Source organism: Trichosurus vulpecula, chromosome 6, assembly GCF_011100635.1.
Source record: "Trichosurus vulpecula isolate mTriVul1 chromosome 6, mTriVul1.pri, whole genome shotgun sequence".
Classification (NCBI taxonomy): Eukaryota; Metazoa; Chordata; class Mammalia; order Diprotodontia; family Phalangeridae; genus Trichosurus; species Trichosurus vulpecula.
Window position 1 is genome coordinate 106,666,250 of NC_050578.1, and position 21,765 is coordinate 106,688,014.

Here is a 21,765-nt window from a genome sequence, read left to right on the forward strand (position 1 = left end):
TCATTTAAAGTTATATTTTTGCCCTTCTGACTTTATTTAAAGTTTAAGTTTGAACTTTATTATAGATTGTAAACATGTAATGGTGGTATAGTCACATGATTCTGACTATTAAATTCCAAGATAATTAATCTTTGAAAACTAGAAGCACAGACTCCCAATAGGTCAGTTTTTGTTAGTGTGAACTGTTACAGCCACCATAAAAATTAAAGAAGAATAAAATTAGATTTTCTAGTGGTTTTAAGAATTTTATTATGCCCCCCACCCCCTTTTTTTCCCCTCCCAAATCCATTATTTATGCTTCACTAATTTAGAATTTGTAGTAATTGATGATTTTTTTCCCCAAAGCTGGACTATTATAATTTACTATAAACTTAATGTTGGTTTTTACAGCTCTGATGTAGGTTCCTTTTTTTTTTCCCCAAATTAACCTTACAGCTATATCAGAAAACTGAGGGATGATTTGGTTATTTTATCAAGGCTAATTGAAGCAGAGACATATGAAGCTATGAAGCTGTTGAGAAGGGGATCATTTCTGATTCAACAGGCTAATCATGGCTCTTTGGGGGTGGTATTTATTCATATCATTTGCCTTATCAAACAATCAGTGAGTATTGATTACTCAATTGTACAATACTGTTTTCTTAGAATTGTGCTTAGGTTCTGAGGATAACATGAGAGACCATGATGTGACCCCTGATATTAATGGCTAACCACTTGTGGAGACAAGATTAACACCGGAAATAGCAATAAAAACAATATAAAATTTAATTTTAAATTGTTTAGTATAAGTTTAAGTATAGGTAGGATTTGGAATGAAGTGGGGAGGGTTTTCTAGATGCAGAAAGGGATATGGGTGTAGAGCTAAAAGCAGATAGCTAAATATTTTCTGTTTATCATTTTTTTACTGGCAGAATGGGCTTTAGAGATGAAGCAGCGGGCTATTTCCACAAAGCAGTAAAGCTAAATCCTGACTATACTGATGCAAAGGAGAATTTTTATCGTGTTGCAAACTGGCTGGTGGAACGCTGGCACTTTATCATGCTTAATGATGTCAAGAGGAATATGACATACCAGTCAGCAATCCAGAAGGTTGTTCGCTTGGGGTGCAAAACAGTTCTGGATATTGGAGCAGGAACTGGAATACTAAGGTTTGTCATCATTGCAATAATACATGTAGATTCTTACTATCTTTTAAACTTTATGTTTAGTTGAGAATGAGATCTGCTTTTTCTTTAGAAAAATAACTGCTTTGGAATTATCATCTTAAGGACGTTTCTTTTGTGTTTCCTACTTATTATCTTAGATATATGGTTGCCCTAACGTTCGTGCTTTCAAACTGACCTGGTTAATTATTAGCATCTATGGCCAGAGGCTTTAATTATGTTACTTTAAAAAATAAAAAATAAAACCAAGTTTACAAAATGAGCCCAAAATTAAAGGAGAAGCAGTCATGTCCTCTTCTTAAATAGCGTAACTCCATTATTTTAAAAAGAAAACAGATTTTTTTTCTGATGGTTTCTTTTTCCTTACAGCATGTTTGCTAAAAATGCTGGTGCACACCGTGTCTATGCTTGTGAGCTGTCCAAGACCATGTATGAGCTCTCTCGTGACATAGTGGCAGCAAACAAGATGGAAACAGGGATCAAACTATTACATATGAAGTCTCTGGATATAGATGTTCCTAAGCACATTCCTGAGAGGTATTGTCATGTATGTTCTGTAGCACCTTTTAAATCACTATCTGATTTTTAAAAGTTAAGTTATGAAAATAGTCTAGGTTTATGTTCCAAGCAAAAAGAAATAACTATTTAAAAAAAGAAAGAAAGAACAACATAGGTAGAAAACTCTTCTTTATAAGAACCAGTTCGTTGGGTTATTTTGTAAATGTCTTCAGGAGAAATCTTAAGTCATGTGAATTAACACCTCCCATCTCATTTATGTAAGAACAAGCTCTGAATGGGTAGGCTGGGAAAATTGATGAAATCTTGTAGTAAATTCCTAAGGTCATGTCCAGAGTGACCTTGGAAGAAGATGTGGTTACAGGTTTGCTTTCTGATCTAGGACATATGGGTACTTTGAAAATAGCCTGGTTGAAGCCTAACTCCATTTCTGTCCCACCTTAATCATATGCTAACTGACTGTGACCTCTACCTTACCCTTGAGATTTACTGTGGTATATTAGAGCTTTGATTGGGAATCAGGAATTTTGAGTTTTAGTCCTCATTCTTTACCTTTCCTAGGTCCCCGTAGGTGTTTACCTCCTTCACAGGATTATTATGAGGGAATTGCTTTGTAAATGTGAGCTAAAAACACTTTTCACCTCAGTTTTCTCATTTGGAAGATGAGAGGGTTAGACTAACTAATCGCTATGATGGTCCATTCAGCCGTTAGTCTTCCCGTAACTTCCTGCCACTATATCTTTCAGATGAGTCAGTCAATAAGCACTTATTAAATGCCTACTGTGTACCAGGCACTGTGGAATTGCTAGAGATGAGGGTCTAGGACTAGGTAGTCAGTCAGAACTATCCATTAGGGTTCTTGCTGTTAAACTGTAGTGTTACCTGTACCTCTGCTTTATCCCAGTGGAAGTAGAGAAGTGAATTTTTGGCTAATATGTCCATTGTTGCTGCTGGAGACTAAGACCCAACACTTGTGGAATTTATATTCATATAATTTTATTTGATTTGGCTTTAATCTTTGTATATCTTGATTGAGCATCTTCCTAAATATTTGCTTTAAAAAAGCATTATTATAAAAGTTGATAGCCTTTGGAAACTATATTAATAAATTAAAATCTGATAAAAAGTTTCTTATATCCTTTGTCACTGTTATTAATAAATGTTCATCATTGTCACTTCATTGCCAGTAGTCGTTCCTTAAGGAAGTTTTAAAACATGTACTGGTTTGGATAGTTATGGAAACATTTGGGTAGATATACTGTTGATTCTCTGTCCTACATGAATCATAAAGGTCATCTCACCTAGTAAAAGAGATGTGTAATTTGTTATATCAATCCTCAAGCATTTGTTTAGTGCCTGGTACGTGCCAGGAACTAGGCTTGGTGCTGGGGAGACAAAAAACAATTAGGAAGTAGTCCCTGCCTTCAAGGAGCTTAAATTCTATCATTCTTGTGTACATACATACAAAACACGTACCAAATAAATGCAATACAGTTTGAGGAAGAGGCAGCCAGGGAGATCATGGAATGTGTTGTGTAAGAAGAGAAGTTTAAGCTGGGATCCAAAGAGAGGGAGCTGTCTTTGGAGGTTGTTTATTCTTGATGCAGGGGACAGGTTGTGTGAAGACCTAGAGATGGGACATTACGTATGAGGAATAGAAAGAAGTCCAGTTTGATTGGTCTTTCTAATACATGAAGGGGAGTAGTATATAATAAACTTGGAAAGATAGGTTGGAGCATGTTGTGATTTTTAACATAGTTTTAGGACCCTAATTTAGGGGGAGGAATTTGGGTAACAGGGAGGGATCCAGATCCGTGATTTTATTTGTTGAGATAATTCCCAGTTTGAAAATTGCCTCCATGATAATTCAGATCAACTCATCTGTAACTTACAGTGTTAGAGAGTATCCCAGAACACTCAGAGGACTTACCCATGGCCACTCAGCTTATATGTGTCAGAGGAAGGACTTAAACCCAGGTCTTTAAGACGGTCCCTCTCTCCACTAGATCATATTTCCTCTCAGACTCTTAATCATTCCCTCTGTGTGTGGGGGGGATATTATTTCTTTTTTTGTTGTTGTTGTTCATCCTAACTGTGTGACTCAATTTCAGGGGTTCTTGGTAAAGATACTGGAGTGATTTGCCATTTCCTTCCTCAAATTCATTTTACAGATGAGGAAACTGAGGCAAACAGGATTGAGTGACTAGCTAGTTAACGTCTGAAACCAGCTTTGAACTCAGGAAAATGTGTCTTCCTATCCACTGTACCACCTAGCTGCCTTTTTTTTTTTAGTGTTCTTTAAAACAAGTCTACAGACATGAGAGGTAACATGGTGCAGTGCAGAGGGATACCTGAGGCTTCAGGAGACCCTTTCAGGGGATCTTTGAGGTCAAAACTGTTTTCATAACACCATAAAGACATTTTAGTTTCCAATATGATAAATGTCGATAGCTCTAATCCATATAAACAAAAGCTCTTTGGGAGTGGGGGTGGGTCTTGAGTAATTTTTAAGAGTCTGAACGAATCCTGAAACCAAAAAGTTTGAAAACAACTGGTGTAGTAGAGAGGGTACTAGGTCTGGAATCAGGAAGACCTGAGTTCAGATCTCACCTTAGTCACTAGCTGTGTGACTGAGTAAGTCATTTAACCATTTTGTCCCTCAGTTTCCTCTTCCATAAAATGAGGGTGTTGAAACCTGTGGCCTCTAAGGTCTTTTCCACTTTTAACTCCACATTCTTTCAGGCCTCTTGAAGTGACAGACGTATGGGCGAGTTGTTGATCAGGGTGGGACTATTTGTCATTTGAGAGGCGTCCCCTTAATTTTAGTTTTTTCTTACTAACAAAGTAGCTGCTGTTTGTGTGTGCGCGCGCGCATGTGTGTGTCTGTCTGTCTGTCTATGTGTGTGTGTCTGTGCCTTTTTTCTTTTTGAGCTCTTTGGGGTATAGGCCTAGTAGTAGTATTACTAGGCCTAAGGGTTGTATGGTTTGGTGATTTGGGGGCATAGTTCCAGATTGCTTTCCTGAAGGGCTGTATCACTTCACAGCTTTAATAAAAATGCATTAATATGCCTGTTTCCCCACAGCTTCTCCAGCATTTTTAATTTTCCAATTTTGTCATCATTGCCAATCTGAGGGTGTGAGGTGGAACTTAGAATTGCTTTGATTTGCATTTCTATAATTATTAGTGAGTTAGGGGGAAAATGTCATACGGCTAGTGACAGCTTTGGTTTCTTTGAAGAACTTCCTTTCGTGTCCTTTGACCATTATCAGTTGTGGAATGGCTCCTTCTTTCATCCCTTATTCCTGTCCTATGTTTTCCAGTATCTTTCTTTTAATCTTTAACTTATTCCTACCTTTGCAATAGAGTAACTGAATGACACAGTGTATGTTGATTTCATTTGGAAGGCCTTTGCAATTTCTTCACAGAATTTTTCTAACTCTTCATTTTCTACACTAAATAGTGGTACATAAGCTGCAACTATTTTCAAGTAGCATTTTTGCAAATACTTATTATAAACACTTTAATACTCAATAGGCCAGTATCCTATGAAATGCTAGTTCTTGTTGCTTTGGGGCATATGATTAATCAGTTAGCAGGCATTTATTAAATGCCCCCTATGTGCCAGGCACTGTTAAGCACTGGGAATGTAAAGAAAAACAGGATAAGATGTATTTAGATATTTACATAATCAGTGCAAGGTGATTTTGAAAGTGATACACTAGGCTGCTGGGATGTCAGGAAAAGATTTGTATAGAAGGTGGTGCTGGAGCCAAGCCTTGAAGGTGCGTCTGAGAGGCAGGGATAAGAATTACCAGTGCTAGCACAAGGAACAGAAAGAAAGCCAGTGGGGCTGTATTTTATTGTGTACCAAGGAGAGTAATGTGAGGTAAGATTGCAAAGGTACAGTAAAACCATTGAGTCAACCAACAAACATTTATTAAATGTCTGCTGTGTGTTAGACGCTGCGCCCAGGTACTGGAGAGACAATGATAAAAAAAGTAATGACCCTGGCTCTGAAAGAACTTCTATTGGGGGAAACAACATATACATCTATAAATGTAAATATATTTATTTGAATCTTAGCACTGGCCATTACTGATTGTATGAGCCAATTTCTTCATTTATAAAATGGAATAATAAAAATGTCATTACCTGCCTCACAGGATTGTTGTTGCTTTATAAATCTTAAAGTGCTATTGTAAATAGCTGTCATGATTATTCTGAGTTTCAGAAAAATGTGTATCTAGGAACAGAACTTACCACATTTCTCAAGGGTTTAAGAAATTCCAGTCAATATAAAAAAATAATAATAATAAGTCAGTGCGGTTTCTTCAAGTTATAGTATTAAATTGGATGATTACATGGGAAAATGTTGGGTGGTGATAGATTTCTTAATTGTACTGTCAGTATGAAAATGCTTATTAGGGAGTGGGGGCATACATTCTATGTCATAATGCAATTTTTAAGTCATATTTTAAAGTATTAAACTGAATTTTAGAGAAAGTTTTAAGTGCCTTAATTATAAAAAATTGTACAATTTTTAACCAAAGAAATTCATTCTTAATTTGTAGCAGTAATGGTCCTTATTTTAAGATAGATAAGTACACATATATATTTTTAAATGTATCATTTAAAAAACTTACATATATCTTTAAAAAATCATTCTATAGAGTTTCCCTAGTTGTAACAGAAACTGTCGATGCAGGTTTGTTTGGAGAAGGAATTGTGGAGAGCTTGATTCATGCATGGGAACATTTACTTTTGCAACCAAAGGTAAGCAGCGTGAAAATTCTTGACTAGGTTAGAAATGATATACTTACATAAACATATGTATACATATTTAGGTTTTTCTCATTTATGGTGAGAATTTGAAAAAATTTAATTTGAAATTCAAATTGTCATTTTCTTATTGTGTTTACATTGTTTTTGTTAAAATTTAAAGTGGATAGGTACTTTAAAATACTATTTTAAGTGTTTATATATATGTGTGTATCTTTATATATATATATATATATATATTTTACATATATACATAATATGTCCATATGTAAGCACACAGATAAGTGTAAGGATTCCACATTTTAAAAAAGACTTGTGTAAAACTAAGTAATTGTCCCAAAAACTTGAATGAGGGAACACTGTAATTGAAAAACATTTTGTCTAAAAGCCTCCAGAGGCTCTCACAGTACCTGGCACATAGTAGGCAGTTAATAAATACTTGTTGATTGACTGAATACTTAGTATATTTTCATAATCATTCATTTATGTTTAGTTATATTAATGACACCATTATCTTTTATTATGTCTTGGAATAGCTAGAAAAATTCCATGCTATGCTCTTGATCCCTTATGTGTTTATACACCCCCCCCCCCACATGTAAACAAAGGGAATATTTAAATTATGGTAGCATTGTTCATTAAAATCCATACATTGCCTAACTTTTAATTGATTTTATAAGAGCAATACATTAGGCAAAAAACCATTAATAGGGAGAAGTTTGTCTCATAGGAACAATGTTATATATGGAACATTAATCAATCACAGTCACTTGGTAATTTACACGGGGGTGACAGTCAACCAGCTATCTGATTGGCATCTCAGTTGATTGACTAAGTGAAGTTGTGACAATATGGAGTTTGATTATAATGTGTTACTGATGTTAATGATGTGAAACAGTATCAGTTGGAGCAGCATATTCCCATATTTCAATACATTGTATATTTAGCATCAGCTTTTAAAGAGTTGTGGGTACTTTTTTGGTGTTAGTTTTAATGCTCTGAATCAGTGGTTCCCAAAGTGTGGTCTGGAGTTACTGGGGGGGGGGGTGGTCTCTGAGACCCTTTCAGGGGATCTACAAGGTCAAAACTATTTTCACAAAATATTACGATGAATTTCAAATATGGTAAATATCAATAGATAAAATCCTCATAAACAAGAGTTCTTGGGGGGAAGGGTTCTCAATTTTTAAGAGTGTAAAGGAGTGCTGAGTGCCAGAAGTTTTAGAACTGCTGCTGTAGGTCAATGAATAGGTTGCAAGATGTGCTTTTGGAGGAAGTGCTCACATCAGTGAGATCTCAAATGTATAGAAGTGTTGAGGCTAGTTTAAATGAATTTAACTTCACCTTTTTCATGTGGCTTGGGCCCTGGCAAGAATAATTTGTTTCTGCACAAGTGAAAGAGTGTCTCTGTGTTGTTCATAGTTGTTGTTTCTGTACCATGAAGGATTTTTGGGTGGAAAATTTTGTTCAGATCCATTTGTATGAGTGAAGGAAGTTATTTAAATGCATTTGTTGAAATAGCCATATTGTTTCCCTTTTGAAATTACAGAAAAAAAGTATTGTAATGATCTCTAGAATTTTATCAGCTTAGGGTGTTTAGACTTGGTGTCTGGTCACGGAATTGTGATCAAGAATTTTGATCACATGAGCAATAGCATCAAACTATGATCTTCAGGTGGAGGTAGAGAAGGACCTTCTTCCTGTGAGGATCACTTGGAGGCAATGCAGCATACTCTCATTTTCTTTTGTAGGGCTGGACAGAAAAATGAAGTGGGAAGAGACATGTAAAAAGTCAAACATCATGTTAAAATTATGACAAGGAACTATTTTCGAACACAAGTAAATATTACAAAGCATGCTTTGGTTCTATATTTATGCTAATTAAAGGAAGGGGAAAGGAGGTAAAGAGTGTAAAGAGAGACAAAGGGACAGAGAATAATATTGTAATGGATGTTGAATTGCTAGAAAACTATTCTTGTCACATGAGCAATAGTTTTCACCACCCTATGAAAGTATAATTCATTGGTTAACCACTATTTGATTCAACCACCCTTTGTTCTTGACCTTTCCAGATTTGTCTTGACTGAGATAACTACAATAAATTGCCTTAAGAAGAAATTGATTTTCTGGGCCAGAGCAGAATTAAATTAAGCTTAGGTTCTAAAATGTTTTGGATCTGTAAGTTCCCTACTTTGGCCTTACAGGACAACTGATTGTTTTAGATATATCTGATATAATGCTATCCTATCCTTTCTGCTTCTCGTAAATTCTTTATAATTTAAAAAAAAGGACTTTGAAATTATCGACTGGAGGTAAAGGTTGTTTCTGCTTCTTTTAGGCTTTTTAACCATTTTGACCTAGTTTTTCCCTGTTTTATTAAAGTATTTATGGCCCTTATAGCTCATATTCTTGAAGATTATAAGATATATATTTGAATTTTCAATAATTCTAGTTGTTTAAATAATCTTACACCCTTGTGTTGTGCTCTTTTAAGTATTAGCATTTCTGTCGTTAAGCATGAGTATTTAGTTCATGTGCTTAATTTTATTTTCTATACAAGACTGCGACTTTGTTGTTACAAACTAGAATGACTTGGTTACTTGTTAGTAGTTTTATTAATTGCATAGCATAAACTAACATGTATATGTATATATATCATGTAATTCAATATGGTTTTAAAATTAAGAAATATTAAGTCTGAAAAAGTCCTTTCAAATCCACACCCAATAGTTGTGTGTTTGTGTGTTTTAACCTCAGAGACCCCTTGTTCAATGAGATATATGGATTTTTAGTTTATGAGGAAAAATAACGCTAGCTTAAATATAGCTTTTTTTAGTTACAATATGCTCACATGGAGATTAACTCATTTGTTCTTCCTAACAACTCTGTAAATTAGGTAATGAGAATTGATGTCATCCCTATTTGATAAGGAAACAGATGTCCTCCAGGGAGGTTGGGACCTGCCAAAGGTCACAAAGCTGTTGAATGGATGATTCAGGACTGAAATAGTTTGGGTTTTTTGGCTCCTAACTTGGAAAGGCCATATTTTGCCATCTTTCATGTCATGTGACAGTCATATGAATGTTGTTATTTCCTAAACCAAAGATGTCTAGCTTTATTATGAAGAGAAATAGTTTATTTTTGTAAAGTCTTGAGATCACCCCAGACTATGGGATAGTAAGAGGAGGGGATAAAGGGCAAAAAATGTGGAGACTTCAAAACTTAGCTCCTTTCCCTACTGAGAATCTCAGCAAACTGGAGAGGAAGGCACGGTTCGTATCAACTTGAGATTGATCAAGGAAGACTTCAGATCTCAATATACTGTTTAGACATCCTTGTCCTGGTAATCTCTGTTGCAGTTGCCAGGGTTATATTCATCTTTCAGAGGTCTTCTACTATCTCAGCTTTGGATCTGGTTTAAATTCGGTTCAATTCAATAAACCTTTATTTAAGGACCTACTAAGTGCCAGGCACTGTGCTAAGTGCTGGGGATACAAATAAGAAAAGGAAAGGCAGTCTCTACGACCTTACAATCTAATGGAGGAATACAACACACAAAAGGAATCTGGAAAGCAGTAGGGGGCCAAAGTATACCTGGCATGGGGCAGGGGGCATTTTGTTTCATGGAGTTGAAACCAGACAGAGACGCAGATGGAAAGTGCGGTTATCTGATAGTCCAATTTCTTCCCTTTATAAGGGACAACTTTGGGGAGAATTTAGTATTCTACCCTTCAGCTCTCCAGTCTGAGGGGAGAAGAAGTTGAGGGAGGTGATAGCCAAGGTTGGAGTTAGCAGCATGGTGATGAGATTAGATATGATTGGCTTATCCTGGGAGGGGTATCATGTTCCCAGCCAGAGCTGTAGATGGAGAGTGGAGTTTAAATGACAATTACCTAGATTCTAGGTCCTAGAGGTTATGAATAGAGTAGTACGAACCTAAAATTTTACATTCTGTAAAAAATTTGACCAGGTTTTATTGATAGACTGGTATAATTTTGCCTGAAAATGTTTAATGAAAGATTGAGAATTCATTGCAGTATTCATCTTGAGTAATAAAATTAGTTACTCGCACTTTAAGATAAACTAATGATACTTATGTTCTAGTATGTATTCTCTATTTACATTTTCAGCCTAAAGGTAAAGATGGTAATTGTGAAGAATATGGACAAGTCATACCTGCAGGTGCCGTTGTATTTGGGATGGCAGTACAGTGTACAGAGATACGAAGACATCACAGGTGAATGATTTTTTGAATTGGTTTAGGGAAAAAATGGCTTATTTTAAAATATACTTTAAATATTTATAATTCCCTGTGCCTTGAATATGATTCTTCTGTGTACTTCCAGTTTCCATGTTTGCTTTACCCAAGATTTTTAAAAAATTATGATAAATAACATTCAACAAAGATAAATAGTCACCTAAGCGTGTAAAATGAAGATTAGAATCTTAAATAAAATCCTTATCGTTTAGCAGGACAGAACAAAATTTAGACTTTTGAAGACATGGATTTTCTCTGTATTTCATTCCAAGGTTGTCTGAAGTTGTACTGTGTTTAGCACGCAGGCAACAAGCATTTATTAATCATTTATTATGTGTCAAACACTGTGCTGAGGGATAAAGGATACAAGTACAAGCAAAAAGAATGCTGTTTCCTGCCCCCAAGGAGCTTACATTCTAGCTCAGGAAGACAACACACTTGGGAGCTGAAAAGGGGGAGAGTAGGATAGGTGAGAGTAAAGTGTTATGGTGGCAAACTCTGGAGGATTGGAAGCAGAGCCTGAAGAGGAATGAAGGATGGCCAGCTTAGGCCCTTCCCAAAAATGGAGAACTCGAAAGAAACTTACCGGTAGGAGAAAGGGGCTGGAGGAGTGTTATAGGGCAAGAAGGCCCCCAAGCACTGAGAGAAGTTCTCATGTGAGTTTTGGCTTTGTTTTCTTTCTTTTCATGGATAAGCTGTCAGTTTAGAGAACAAACTCTTGCAAAATATTGTGGGGGTGGAGGGTGGGAGTGAAAGAGTAGGCAGTGTGTCACCTCACAGCATGTTGAAAAGTAGTTGAGGAAATGAGCCTGCAGAAAGTTTTATGTAAAATTTAGCTAAGACAGATCAGCTTGAGAGCATTGTAGATTTGTTCATTCAACAAGCCTTTATTAAATGCCAGCTGTATTCCAGCCACTGGGAATACTAATACCAAAGCAACGTAGACCCTGACCTCAAAAAGCTTATATTCTGTTGGGGAAAACAGCTTGTACACAAGTAAATACAAGATATACACAAAGTAAATAAAAAGTAATTTTCAGAATGGGGCTAGCACCTGGAAGGATCTAGAAAGGTCTGGTGTAGGAGGTGATATTGGAGCCAAGCCTTGAAAGAAGCTAGGAGGGGATAAAAATGGAATGAATTCCTAGTGTGTCAAATGCAACACATCTGCCAACATTTCTGTATTAATATTTTTAAATCATAAATAGTAATGGAGAGCAGCACATTTTTAGAATTAGTACCTCAGTTACCTGATGTGAGGAAGTAACAGTGGTTATTAAGAAGTGTGGAAGAGGAGCTGGATCTGAATAAGGAAGAAGTCTGCTGAAAGCACCACAGTTTTTATAGCCACTAGGGATAGATTTTCAAGGTACCTTTAAAGGAGAAGACGTGGCTGGGATGGCCCTTACAGGTGGTCTGGCACAACTCCCTCATTGTATAGATGCTCAGGCTCAGAGGGAAAGTGACTTACCCAAGGCCACACACGGTAAATATCAGAACCAGGATTTGATCTAACTCCAGATCCAGGCATCAAAGATGATTGGTCTGTATTCCTGCTTTCTCATTTCTCTCATTGTTTTATGAGAATGGGCTGTGCCTACATCCGGAGTGTCCTCGATGAACACGAGTAAGGAAGTAGGCTTTTACAAATGAGTTTACAGATGATATCTCTCTATAGTCACAAACTGAATCATGTAGGGAAGACAAAAATCTTATTTACATTGCTTATTACTCTGTTTCATAAGATTTCGACTTAATAAAATGCAGACTTAAAATCTCTCCTCAAAGAATATTTATCTCAGACATTAAAATCATACGAGACTCTGACAAATGCAGCTACAGACATAACAAGGCATCCAGCAGGAATATACACGCATGCACTCGTACATGCATATGCGCATGTACACATAGGTGCATACACATTCACTAATGTGGAAAATTTCCTGTTCATAGTTCAAATAAAAGAATGGTTTCTTATCAGGAGTAAGGTTCTCTAAATACTTGTTCATTCTATTATATACATTAAGTCCTGGAGCCATTATCAGGTTTCCATAGTAATATAATAGAGATGGCTTAACCATCCACCCTGGAAAAAAAGTATGGAAAAAACTTTTCCCCAGAAGGGCTATATTGGATGTTAGAGGAATTGAAGCTGTTCAGATCTCAGCTTTACTGCTTACTACCTATGTTACCTTGGTCAGATCTACTACCTGTGTCACCTTTGGACAGGTCATTTAACCTCTCTAGGCTTCAGTTTTTTTATCTGTAAATAGGAGGGGATGTGAACTAAAGGACCTCCAGAGTTCTATGAACTTTAGCTGTATGAGAAGCCTATTGAGTTACCTTTAGTCTATCATTTATAACCAGACAAAGTAGATGTGTGTGAGACAAAATTAAGAGGAAGAAATCAGGCTGCATTGCATTAAGGAAATTTTACAGTGCTTTTCAGTGATCCTAGACTACGTGTTACCATGAAATCCCATTTTTAAAAACCAATATTCCCTCATTGACGCTTCATGCTGCAGAATGTGGACCATCTTTATTTTGGAAGAATCAGAATTAAAATTAACCCAAAGGTCAAGGAAAAGACTCAAGCATGTTGCCGCCAGTGACCAGGCATCAAGAGGGTGCTTAAAATAAGTTATTAAGGACATGGATGACCAGAAAAGGAAATGGACCAGTCTTGTATTAAGGATGAGAAAGGGCAGACTGCATGAGTGCGGTGGGAAAATGTATGCTCTATATTTGGACCCATTGTGGTTTGTTACAGTCAGAGCCATTGTAAAGTATTTTAAAATCATTTGACCAATAGCATATTTATAACATTTCCCCTTGGCACTGACTGCCTGTGATAAAGTCATTTTGCCTGACATTGGGTTTTTGTGGCACCAACTAATGGTGTTAGGTAGGATTTGCCTATGGCAGTTTTATATTTGCTTAATTGTGCCTTGCTAATAAAGCCTAATTTTCTGCATTCCTTCTATTCTTGGTTACACAGGTTTTATTTAAACAAGAAAATTTTAATTTAAAATAATTGAAATTATGTATACTTCAACAATGCTCTCACCTTATAATAGGGTTTAAGGTCTGATACAAGATGTCTTTTTTAAAAAAGCCTTTTTAATTGATTTCATTATATGGTGTTGCCAAGGAACACTGGAAATGGTGTCCAATAGTCGGTTTTTTTTTTTAAGACTAAGTACTGGATTTGCCTGGTGGATTATAAAAATATAAATGTTGCCTTTTCTTCCCCCTCTCCTCACCAGGCTGGGTGTTCAGGATGTTGCTGGTGTTCGTTTACCAGCATCTGTGAAATTTCAGAGTCCAGCATATTCTTCTGTAGATTCTGAAGAAACAGTTGAACCTTATACAACTGAAAAAATGAGTCGAGTTCCTGGGGGCTATTTACCTCTAACAGAGTCCTTTGAAACTATGACAGTAGATTTCAATGATCTTCAGGTAAGCAACTCCTTGAATTATTAGACTATTATTGCTATTTAAAAATTTACTATATAGTCACTAAAATTTTGTGTTATCATTTAAAGTTCTAGAGACCATCAAGTAATAAATATATAGTGTGGTCTTTTAAAATTTGATCCATTTAAAATAACTTTGTGATTAAACAGCACTAAATTTGATGAAAAAGAGATGATCTGATTATTATGTCAATTTTTCTCATTTCTTATTTCTTTTTACTCCAAAAATACATACATATTCTAGGCTCCATAATTAGCCTCTCTCTCCCTCTCTCTTTCTCTCTCTATCTGTCTCTCTCTCTCCCCCCCCTCCCCCTCCCCTTTTCTCTTCCCCTCTCCTTTCCCTTTCCCTCTCCCTCTCCATATATATTTTCTATATATTTACTCATTGTTGATTTATATTCTACACATAAATCATGGCTGTTAATTTAGTGATTTCTTCTGATGTAGGCTGAAAATAATGTATAGAACATTGGAAAGCTAAAACTAAGAACCAAGGTCTCTTGATTCCTAATCTAGTGCTTTTTCCTTTCCATTTTGCTATGTTTGGGTGAGCCATCATAATGTAGTAAGTGAGAGTGCTGACCTTAATTAGGGAGCTTTGCTTTCAGATTCTGAGACATTAGTAGCTATATGACTATGAGCAAGTCTTAAACTCTGTATGTACTGGGCAACTCAGTAGATTACCTAGGCCATGAATGGGTTGTGATGGATGTTGGGGGAAAATGTTCCGACACTGGGAGTTCTCCATGTTGGCAGAATCCTAGATCCTGTTTGTATTCGTATGTACTGAATTAACCACCTTTTAATTTGGAAAATTTAATGCTTCATCAAGACATGCTGAGAAATTAAGTGTGAAGATAGTGAAATATTCTAATTATACTTGGGTGGACTTAGTTATATACTGTGTGCTTATGTATGTAAACTTCCTTATGTTTATGTACATGTTAAATCTAATAGCTTTTTTATTCCTTTTCTTAATTAGGAGCTAAAAAGCCTTGCAACCAAAAAGCCTCATCAGATAAGCGTTCCTGTCATTCAGGAAGGAGTGCTAGATGCCATTATAGTTTGGTTTGTGCTTCAGCTTGATGATGAGCACAGTTTATCAACAAGTCCTCATGAAGAGACCTGTTGGGAACAAGCTGTCTACCCGGTGCAGAACCTCCCAGGTATGTGTTTAGTTTGCTTTATGATGGGTTTGCTTTAGTCCTGATCATTTGGTGATGGTGGAGGGGAAGAGAGGAGTGGGAAGAAAGGGAAGTCATAGTTTAATGTAATGTCACTCAGGAGAGGGAGTTTTATCTTACCTTTCAGCAGTTTATACAATTTTATTTTCACCTGCACACTCTAGCTTTTAATGAACTCTGACCTTTCATTTTAGGGGCATTAGCTGCAAAGGCAGGAAGACCTGGATTCAAGTCTTGTCTGAAACCTGCTGGCTCTGTGACGCCAGGGCATGTCACTTAACCTCCTGGTGTCTTCAGGCAGCTTTCAAAACAGTTTTAAAATATTTGTTAATCTTCATTAGTAGAGGGAATTCCCTAACTAGGAGTTCTGTATCCCAAGGAAATCAGTTTTAGACCAGATTTTTTGTCTGTGTGAGCTTGCGTGCATGCATGTGTGCACACACACGCACAGTGGGCATAAACTTACTTATACTTTGGTATTGATGAAACTTGTTTAAAGGAACATAATCAAACGGAGGTTTTTGAGAAACAGTGTTGTGCACTGAATTTAGAGTGAGAATATGGTTTCATATCCTACCTCTATTACTTAATGTGACCTTAGGCATGTCACTTCCCCTTTTCTTGGCTTGGGTGTCCTCCCCTGTGAGACAAGGAAGGGGTTGGACAGTCTGAACTCTGAGCTCCTTTCCAGCCCAAGTTGTTCATCCTGCGATCATGATCTTAGGATCCCAACATGCTCTGTGTTAGTACATTCCATTATACTGGTACTTTTTCTATGCCATCTTGCTGGGTTACTTGAACTCTAGTTTAGACGGTTGGAAAAGCCTCATTTCCATTTCCGTGTCAGGGAGAATTCTCTGGAAATCAAGGACATGTGCACTGACTCTATAGCTGCCTCCTAACTCTGTCAGTTCAGTTCACACCCTTTGGTGTCTATGAAATATTTTACCTCATAGGACTCTTAGTGGTACCTGTTGTCCTGAAATAATTAACTGATTGTTGACTCACCCCAAATTGGGAGTTTAACTTTAAGAGTGATGTCAAAGCTCTGACTCTCAGTGGATTGAGGTCCTTACACTAAGCAACAGCATGTGCTTTGATGGAGCGAAGGTTAGAAGATAGAAGGTCATCCTCAAAGACTGGAAGATCTGTGTTAAGAGCTCTTTTTTAAAAATTCACCAGATGCGTGTGACTTATGTTCTAGTCTCTTGTTTTGAAGCCTTGCTTTTTAGATGTGCTTCTTGTGGACTACTGATGGTGGGGCTCTGCCTTCTCTTTTGTTTTATTGGATTGTTTATGCTGTTCACATGTAAATTTATGAGTTTTAGATGTTTATTTTCCTCCATTTGTTTCTTTAACATTACTTCAAAAATCCTTTTGTTCTTTTCTTCTTTTAATTCAGTGCTTTGTCCTTGGTGGTGGTTTTGCAGAAATTGCATTGATGCTACTCTTTTCCCATAGCCTCTCTTTCTTCACTTCTCCAGCTTGCCTACCTTTCCCCTAGGTTTTTTCCCCCTTTTAATTATGACAAGTTAAGGGAAGGTTTTGTGAGGAAATAAGAGGATCTAAACATAATTATAAGCAGGAGAGATTGGAGATAGGAATGATTGAGAGAGGATGCTAGAGGGGGAAGAGGGGAAGGAGATATGATCAAGAACAGAAGTGGAAGAAGACTTTGGTGAGAAGATTCAGCCTTCCCACCCCCCACATATTTTGAGACTGGAAAAGAATAAAGATAAAGGTTAAAAAAAGTAATAGGTAAAGACATAGAGAAGTTTTAAGGTTTGGAGGAGGACAAAAGAAGGAAATGGGACACAGCTGAAGACCTTGATCCTGGTAAAAGATAAACCGATAAATTATATTAAGTAGGCTCCTTTTTCCATTTTTAATTTTTATTTTCCTAATTTTTTCAGTCTTAGGGAAAGACATTTTAAGAGCCAGAGTAAAAAGTCGTTTAATGGTTGCTTTTATTTTTTTTTTACCTGAAATCTTTTTAATTTTTTTTTTTTTTTGGTGAGGTATTCAGGATTAAGCGACTTGCCCAGGGTCACTCAGCTAGTGAGCGTCAATCATCTGGGGCCTGGTTTGAACTAAGGTCTTCCTGACTCTAGGGCCAGTGCTGTATCTACTGTGTCACCTACATGTTCCTTGCCTTGTTTTCTTAAAAGTTTCCCCAATGGAAAGATGATCCCTTTAAAGTTTTGGCAATAATAATTCTACAAAACTTCAAAGTTTTGTGGGAATTCAGTTTTTATATGGGTTTATTTCATTTTTACTAACATCCTTTTTCTTATAAATTGTTAATTAATATTTCCCATTGTTTACACAAAAACGTATTTATGAACAAATTAACTTCTTCTGGATTAATATTCATTCCCAGTATTTTTACTGTAAAATATTTAAGAAAAAATTAATCTTTCTTGAATTAATATGCTGCCTGAAAACTGATCAATAAACAAAGCATTATAATAAATTCAGTAAATAATAAACAGCATGGAACTTTGATATTTTTTAACATAAATTTTTTAACTTAAAATTATTTTTATTAACTTTTTTTTTCATCACCTAGGTTTTCTAGTTTATTCTTCCCCATCCACTTTAGCTTTCCCCCTACTAAAGGACCATCCCTCTAAGACAAAGATTCTTAATTTTTTGTGTGTGTTAATGGAGCCCTTTGGCAGCCTGGTAAAACCTTTAGACTCCATAGAATAATGGTTTGTTGTTGTTTAAAAATTATAATTGAAGAGATTAGTTAATCTCAATTAAAGGTTTTTCTTCTTCCAACCAAGTTCAAGGATATCCTGAAATCTATACATAGATTCTTTGGGTATCTATAGACCCCTCATGAAGAACCTATGCTCCAGCAGAAGAAACAAACTCTTCTGTTTGGCATTTAGATTCCTGGCTCCAGCCTACCTTTCCCGGCTTGTCCAGTGGTGCAGCCCCACTCTTCCCCCTCCCATGTAAAGCTCTTTGAGCAAAGGATCACTATCTCTCCAGCTACCCACTCCATCCACATGTAGCCCCAGTTCTAGATACTTAATAAATACTTGTCAGATAAATGGAGTTGTGGCCCAAAAGAACTGAGTGGAGAAAGAAGGTATCAGTGATTTAGTTTATGTTCATGGTTTTAATTTGAGGAAGGGGACTTCTTGTTTGAGTGAGACTCTCTTTCTCATCCAACCTCTGGTCTCCTAGAATCTTATCCTTCATCTCAAACCATCCATCCTCTCAAAAGTTCCCTTCTGGCTCCTTTATTTTGATTCTACATAAAATGTATGGTACATAAAATCATCAGTTACATACCTGCCTTGCAAAGTTCAGCACCTCAACCTTGATATGGAATATCATAAGTGTTAATTTATTCATTTCCCTGTCATATTCAGATCTGTAGGGTTTAGGAAGGATGTTTGTCCCACTCATCTGCTCTTCTAACCAGTACCAAATAGTTTTCATGGTCATTATATAATTTGAAATCATTCTTTTTCATTATTTTCCCCCAATATTCTAGTTAATCAACAAGCAAGTATGTATAGGTTTTATTGTGAGCCAAGTACTATGCTAAGCATTTTGGAAGAAAGAAAGGTAAAAAAGCTCCTGCCCTCAGGAGCTTACATTCTAATTTAAAGATGCTAAACATTTTATTCCTCCAAGTGAATCATTTGTTATTTTTTTTATAGCTCTTTAAAGTGTCATCTTGGCATTTTGATTAGTATAGTCTACAAATTAATTTAGATAGTATCAGCATTTTTATTATAAGAACAGACCCAAGTCAACATGTCTCAAAACAAGTACCAAGTGATAAGGCTGACTTCTGCCCAGCAGCAATGAGAGAGAGCCTTGCCTAAATCTAAATCTGCTTGGTAACGGGGGCTCTATTTGTTGACAAGAAAACTTTGTTATTTTCTGTGTAAGTGACTAACCTCTATGGTTTGTGCCCATATCCTTGAATGTTGCAAGTTAATTTCCCTGTTATGTGACCACATCCCTGAATTGTTTTGTAAATACCCAATACACCTGCTTCCACTTTCCTGCCTCCCCCTTCTTGACTGCCTTCCCTGTGGTTAACTGTCCTCCTAGAAGCATATCCCCACCCCTAGCTGAGTGCCCCAAACTTGGGTATAAAAGCAAGCCTCTGTCTTTTCTCAGACTCCTAGTACTCTCAACGACTAGCTCAATGCTTTTTGTCAGTAGTCCTCTTGAGTAGGACAACCTCTGCCCCCTGAATTTTTTCTGGACAACCCGACTCTGAATATCATCTACCTTGTCACTTAAGTAACAAGCTTCTTGGTGGGAAAAGAACAGGGCAGACTCTAGGGACTGAGAATTTCCTTAGAAAGTGGTTAGGCCTTCCTGCTTCTCCAGACTGAGTATAATAAATGATGAACAGTTTTGAGTGATTTGTAACAAATTCTGAACCACATTTAGGTAAGTGCTATCTTTCATATATGAATATACTACTGATTCAATGGCTATTAGTCATATGTTAATAGGTTGAGTGGAATCATCTGTGCAGTCATTACATGGTCAAATTCATGACCAAGGGCTCAGATTTTCAAGAAGTTTGGATTAGAAGTATCATTGATTGGAGCTGTGACTCATTAACACTGTGCTCTAATCCCTTCCACTAATGGACCATGTTTTTTATGCATATTATCAATTCTTTCCTTCTTGAAAGTCTTTAGTAATTCTTTAATATCCTAGTTTTCTTCTTGGCAACTTTTTTTTCTTAGGTCCCCTTAAAATGAGTGTTCCTTGAGACTTAGTCATTAGTCCTTGGTTTTTCTCTTTCTATATTTTCTTTCTGCGAGATCTTATCTATGTTCATGGCTTCAAATAACACTTAGATGAAAGTGCTTCCTAAATTTGCATCTCTAATCCTTAACTTTGTTCAGAGCTTAAGCCCCGCGTCTCCTGTCTGCTAGACATTTCCATTTAGTTGTCCTGCCATTACTTTAAACTCATTTTATTAGCACCATTCTCTGTCACCCAGACTGGAATTTTGGATTCATTTTTGAATCTTTCCTCTCACTCATTTGCTAGTCAGCCCATATTTTTTTTCATCTATCTCTTTCTTGCCCTTCACTAGGCCACTACTTTAGTACAGGTTTTTATGAAGTAGCCTCTTAATCTTTCTTTATCCATTTTATTTTCTTTTCAATTCATTCTCCTCATCAACTTAATATGCTTTCAGTAAATTTTTATTATGTTACTTTCCTCTTCAGAAATGTTTCTTGGTGCATAGAGGAAAAAAAAAGTCAAGCTTCTTAGCCTGGTATTTGAGACCCTTCAGAATCAGGCCCCAGACTACCTCTTTAGCCTTATCTGCCACATCTTCTCTTCCGGAAGCCTCTGCACTTTTTGGCTTATGGCTTCTAGGGCATATCATAGTTAGTAGAGGTACTCAAAGAAAATAAGGGCCTGCATTATTCCCACTGTGTACAGCTTAGTGACTAAAGGGGCAGGCACTGGTTCCCTTCTCCATCTTGCTTCAAAAGCTGGAGTCAGGAATGATCATGGTATCAATCATAGTTCTTAGAGTTTTTAGAGTTATTTGTTTTAAGTATTATTGTCGTATAAAATGTTCTCCTGGTTCTGCTCGTTTCATTCTTCACTACTTTATAAAAATTCTCAAAATTGTTCATTATAATAAGATTGATGTTATCATATAAATTGTTTCCATTCACTTTACTCTGCATTAGTTCATAACATTCTCTCATGTCTCCCTGAAATCATCTATTTCAGCATTTCTTCTACTAAATAATCTTTAGTGGCTGCCTATTGGCTTTTGGACAAAATACAGAGCCTTTAGCTTGGCTTTTAAAGCCCTCCACAGTACAGCATAGCTCCCACCTTTCCAGTTCTAAGTCACAAATTTTCTGTCTTAGTCAAACCCTCCTTGCAGTTCTCCATTCTTGGCATTCCATCTCTTTCCTCTGCACTTTTACAGTTAGTTCCCTACATCCAGGAAGCCCCACCTCGTCACCTTGGCTTCCTTCAGAGCACAGTCCAGGCTTTACATCCTACAGGACACTTTGTGTTCTCTCCTGAAGTTACTTTGTATGCATATTCATATGCTTTGTAGATATTTAGTATTTATTTATCCATCTACCTGTTGTATTTTCCCAGTGGAATGTAAGCTCTTTGAAGTCAGAGGCTATTTTTTTTCTTTTGTTAGGGCCTGCTGCAGTGCCTCGTACATAATAAACACTTAATGTTTGTTGAATTGAAGGTCCAACTCAGGTTCTGCCTCCTCCAAGAAATTTCCAAGTATCTAACCTGTTCTACTCTTATTATTTAACTCTTATATCTTCCTGTTTAATCATTAAAATCTCATATGTTTAGTACTTTACAATTTATAAACTACATTTCCCAGGTAAATTAT

At 36.5% G+C, this 21,765-nt stretch overlaps 1 protein-coding gene across 2 annotated transcripts in view; it reads left to right on the forward strand.

Moving 5' to 3' along the window:
- Positions 1-21,765, forward strand: part of PRMT9 (protein arginine methyltransferase 9) — a 42,748-nt gene that overhangs the window by 7,515 nt on the left and 13,468 nt on the right. Inside the window, exons 3-8 of one of the 2 annotated variants that reach the window (XM_036765522.1) lie at positions 912-1,148; positions 1,533-1,700; positions 6,351-6,453; positions 10,590-10,696; positions 13,984-14,176; positions 15,179-15,362. In XM_036765522.1, coding sequence (XP_036621417.1) covers positions 912-1,148; positions 1,533-1,700; positions 6,351-6,453; positions 10,590-10,696; positions 13,984-14,176; positions 15,179-15,362 — 992 coding nt within the window. Of the gene's footprint in view, positions 1-911; positions 1,149-1,532; positions 1,701-6,350; positions 6,454-10,589; positions 10,697-13,983; positions 14,177-15,178; positions 15,363-21,765 lie in introns of those variants that run through there. The other variant, XM_036765523.1, reaches the window with a different exon arrangement.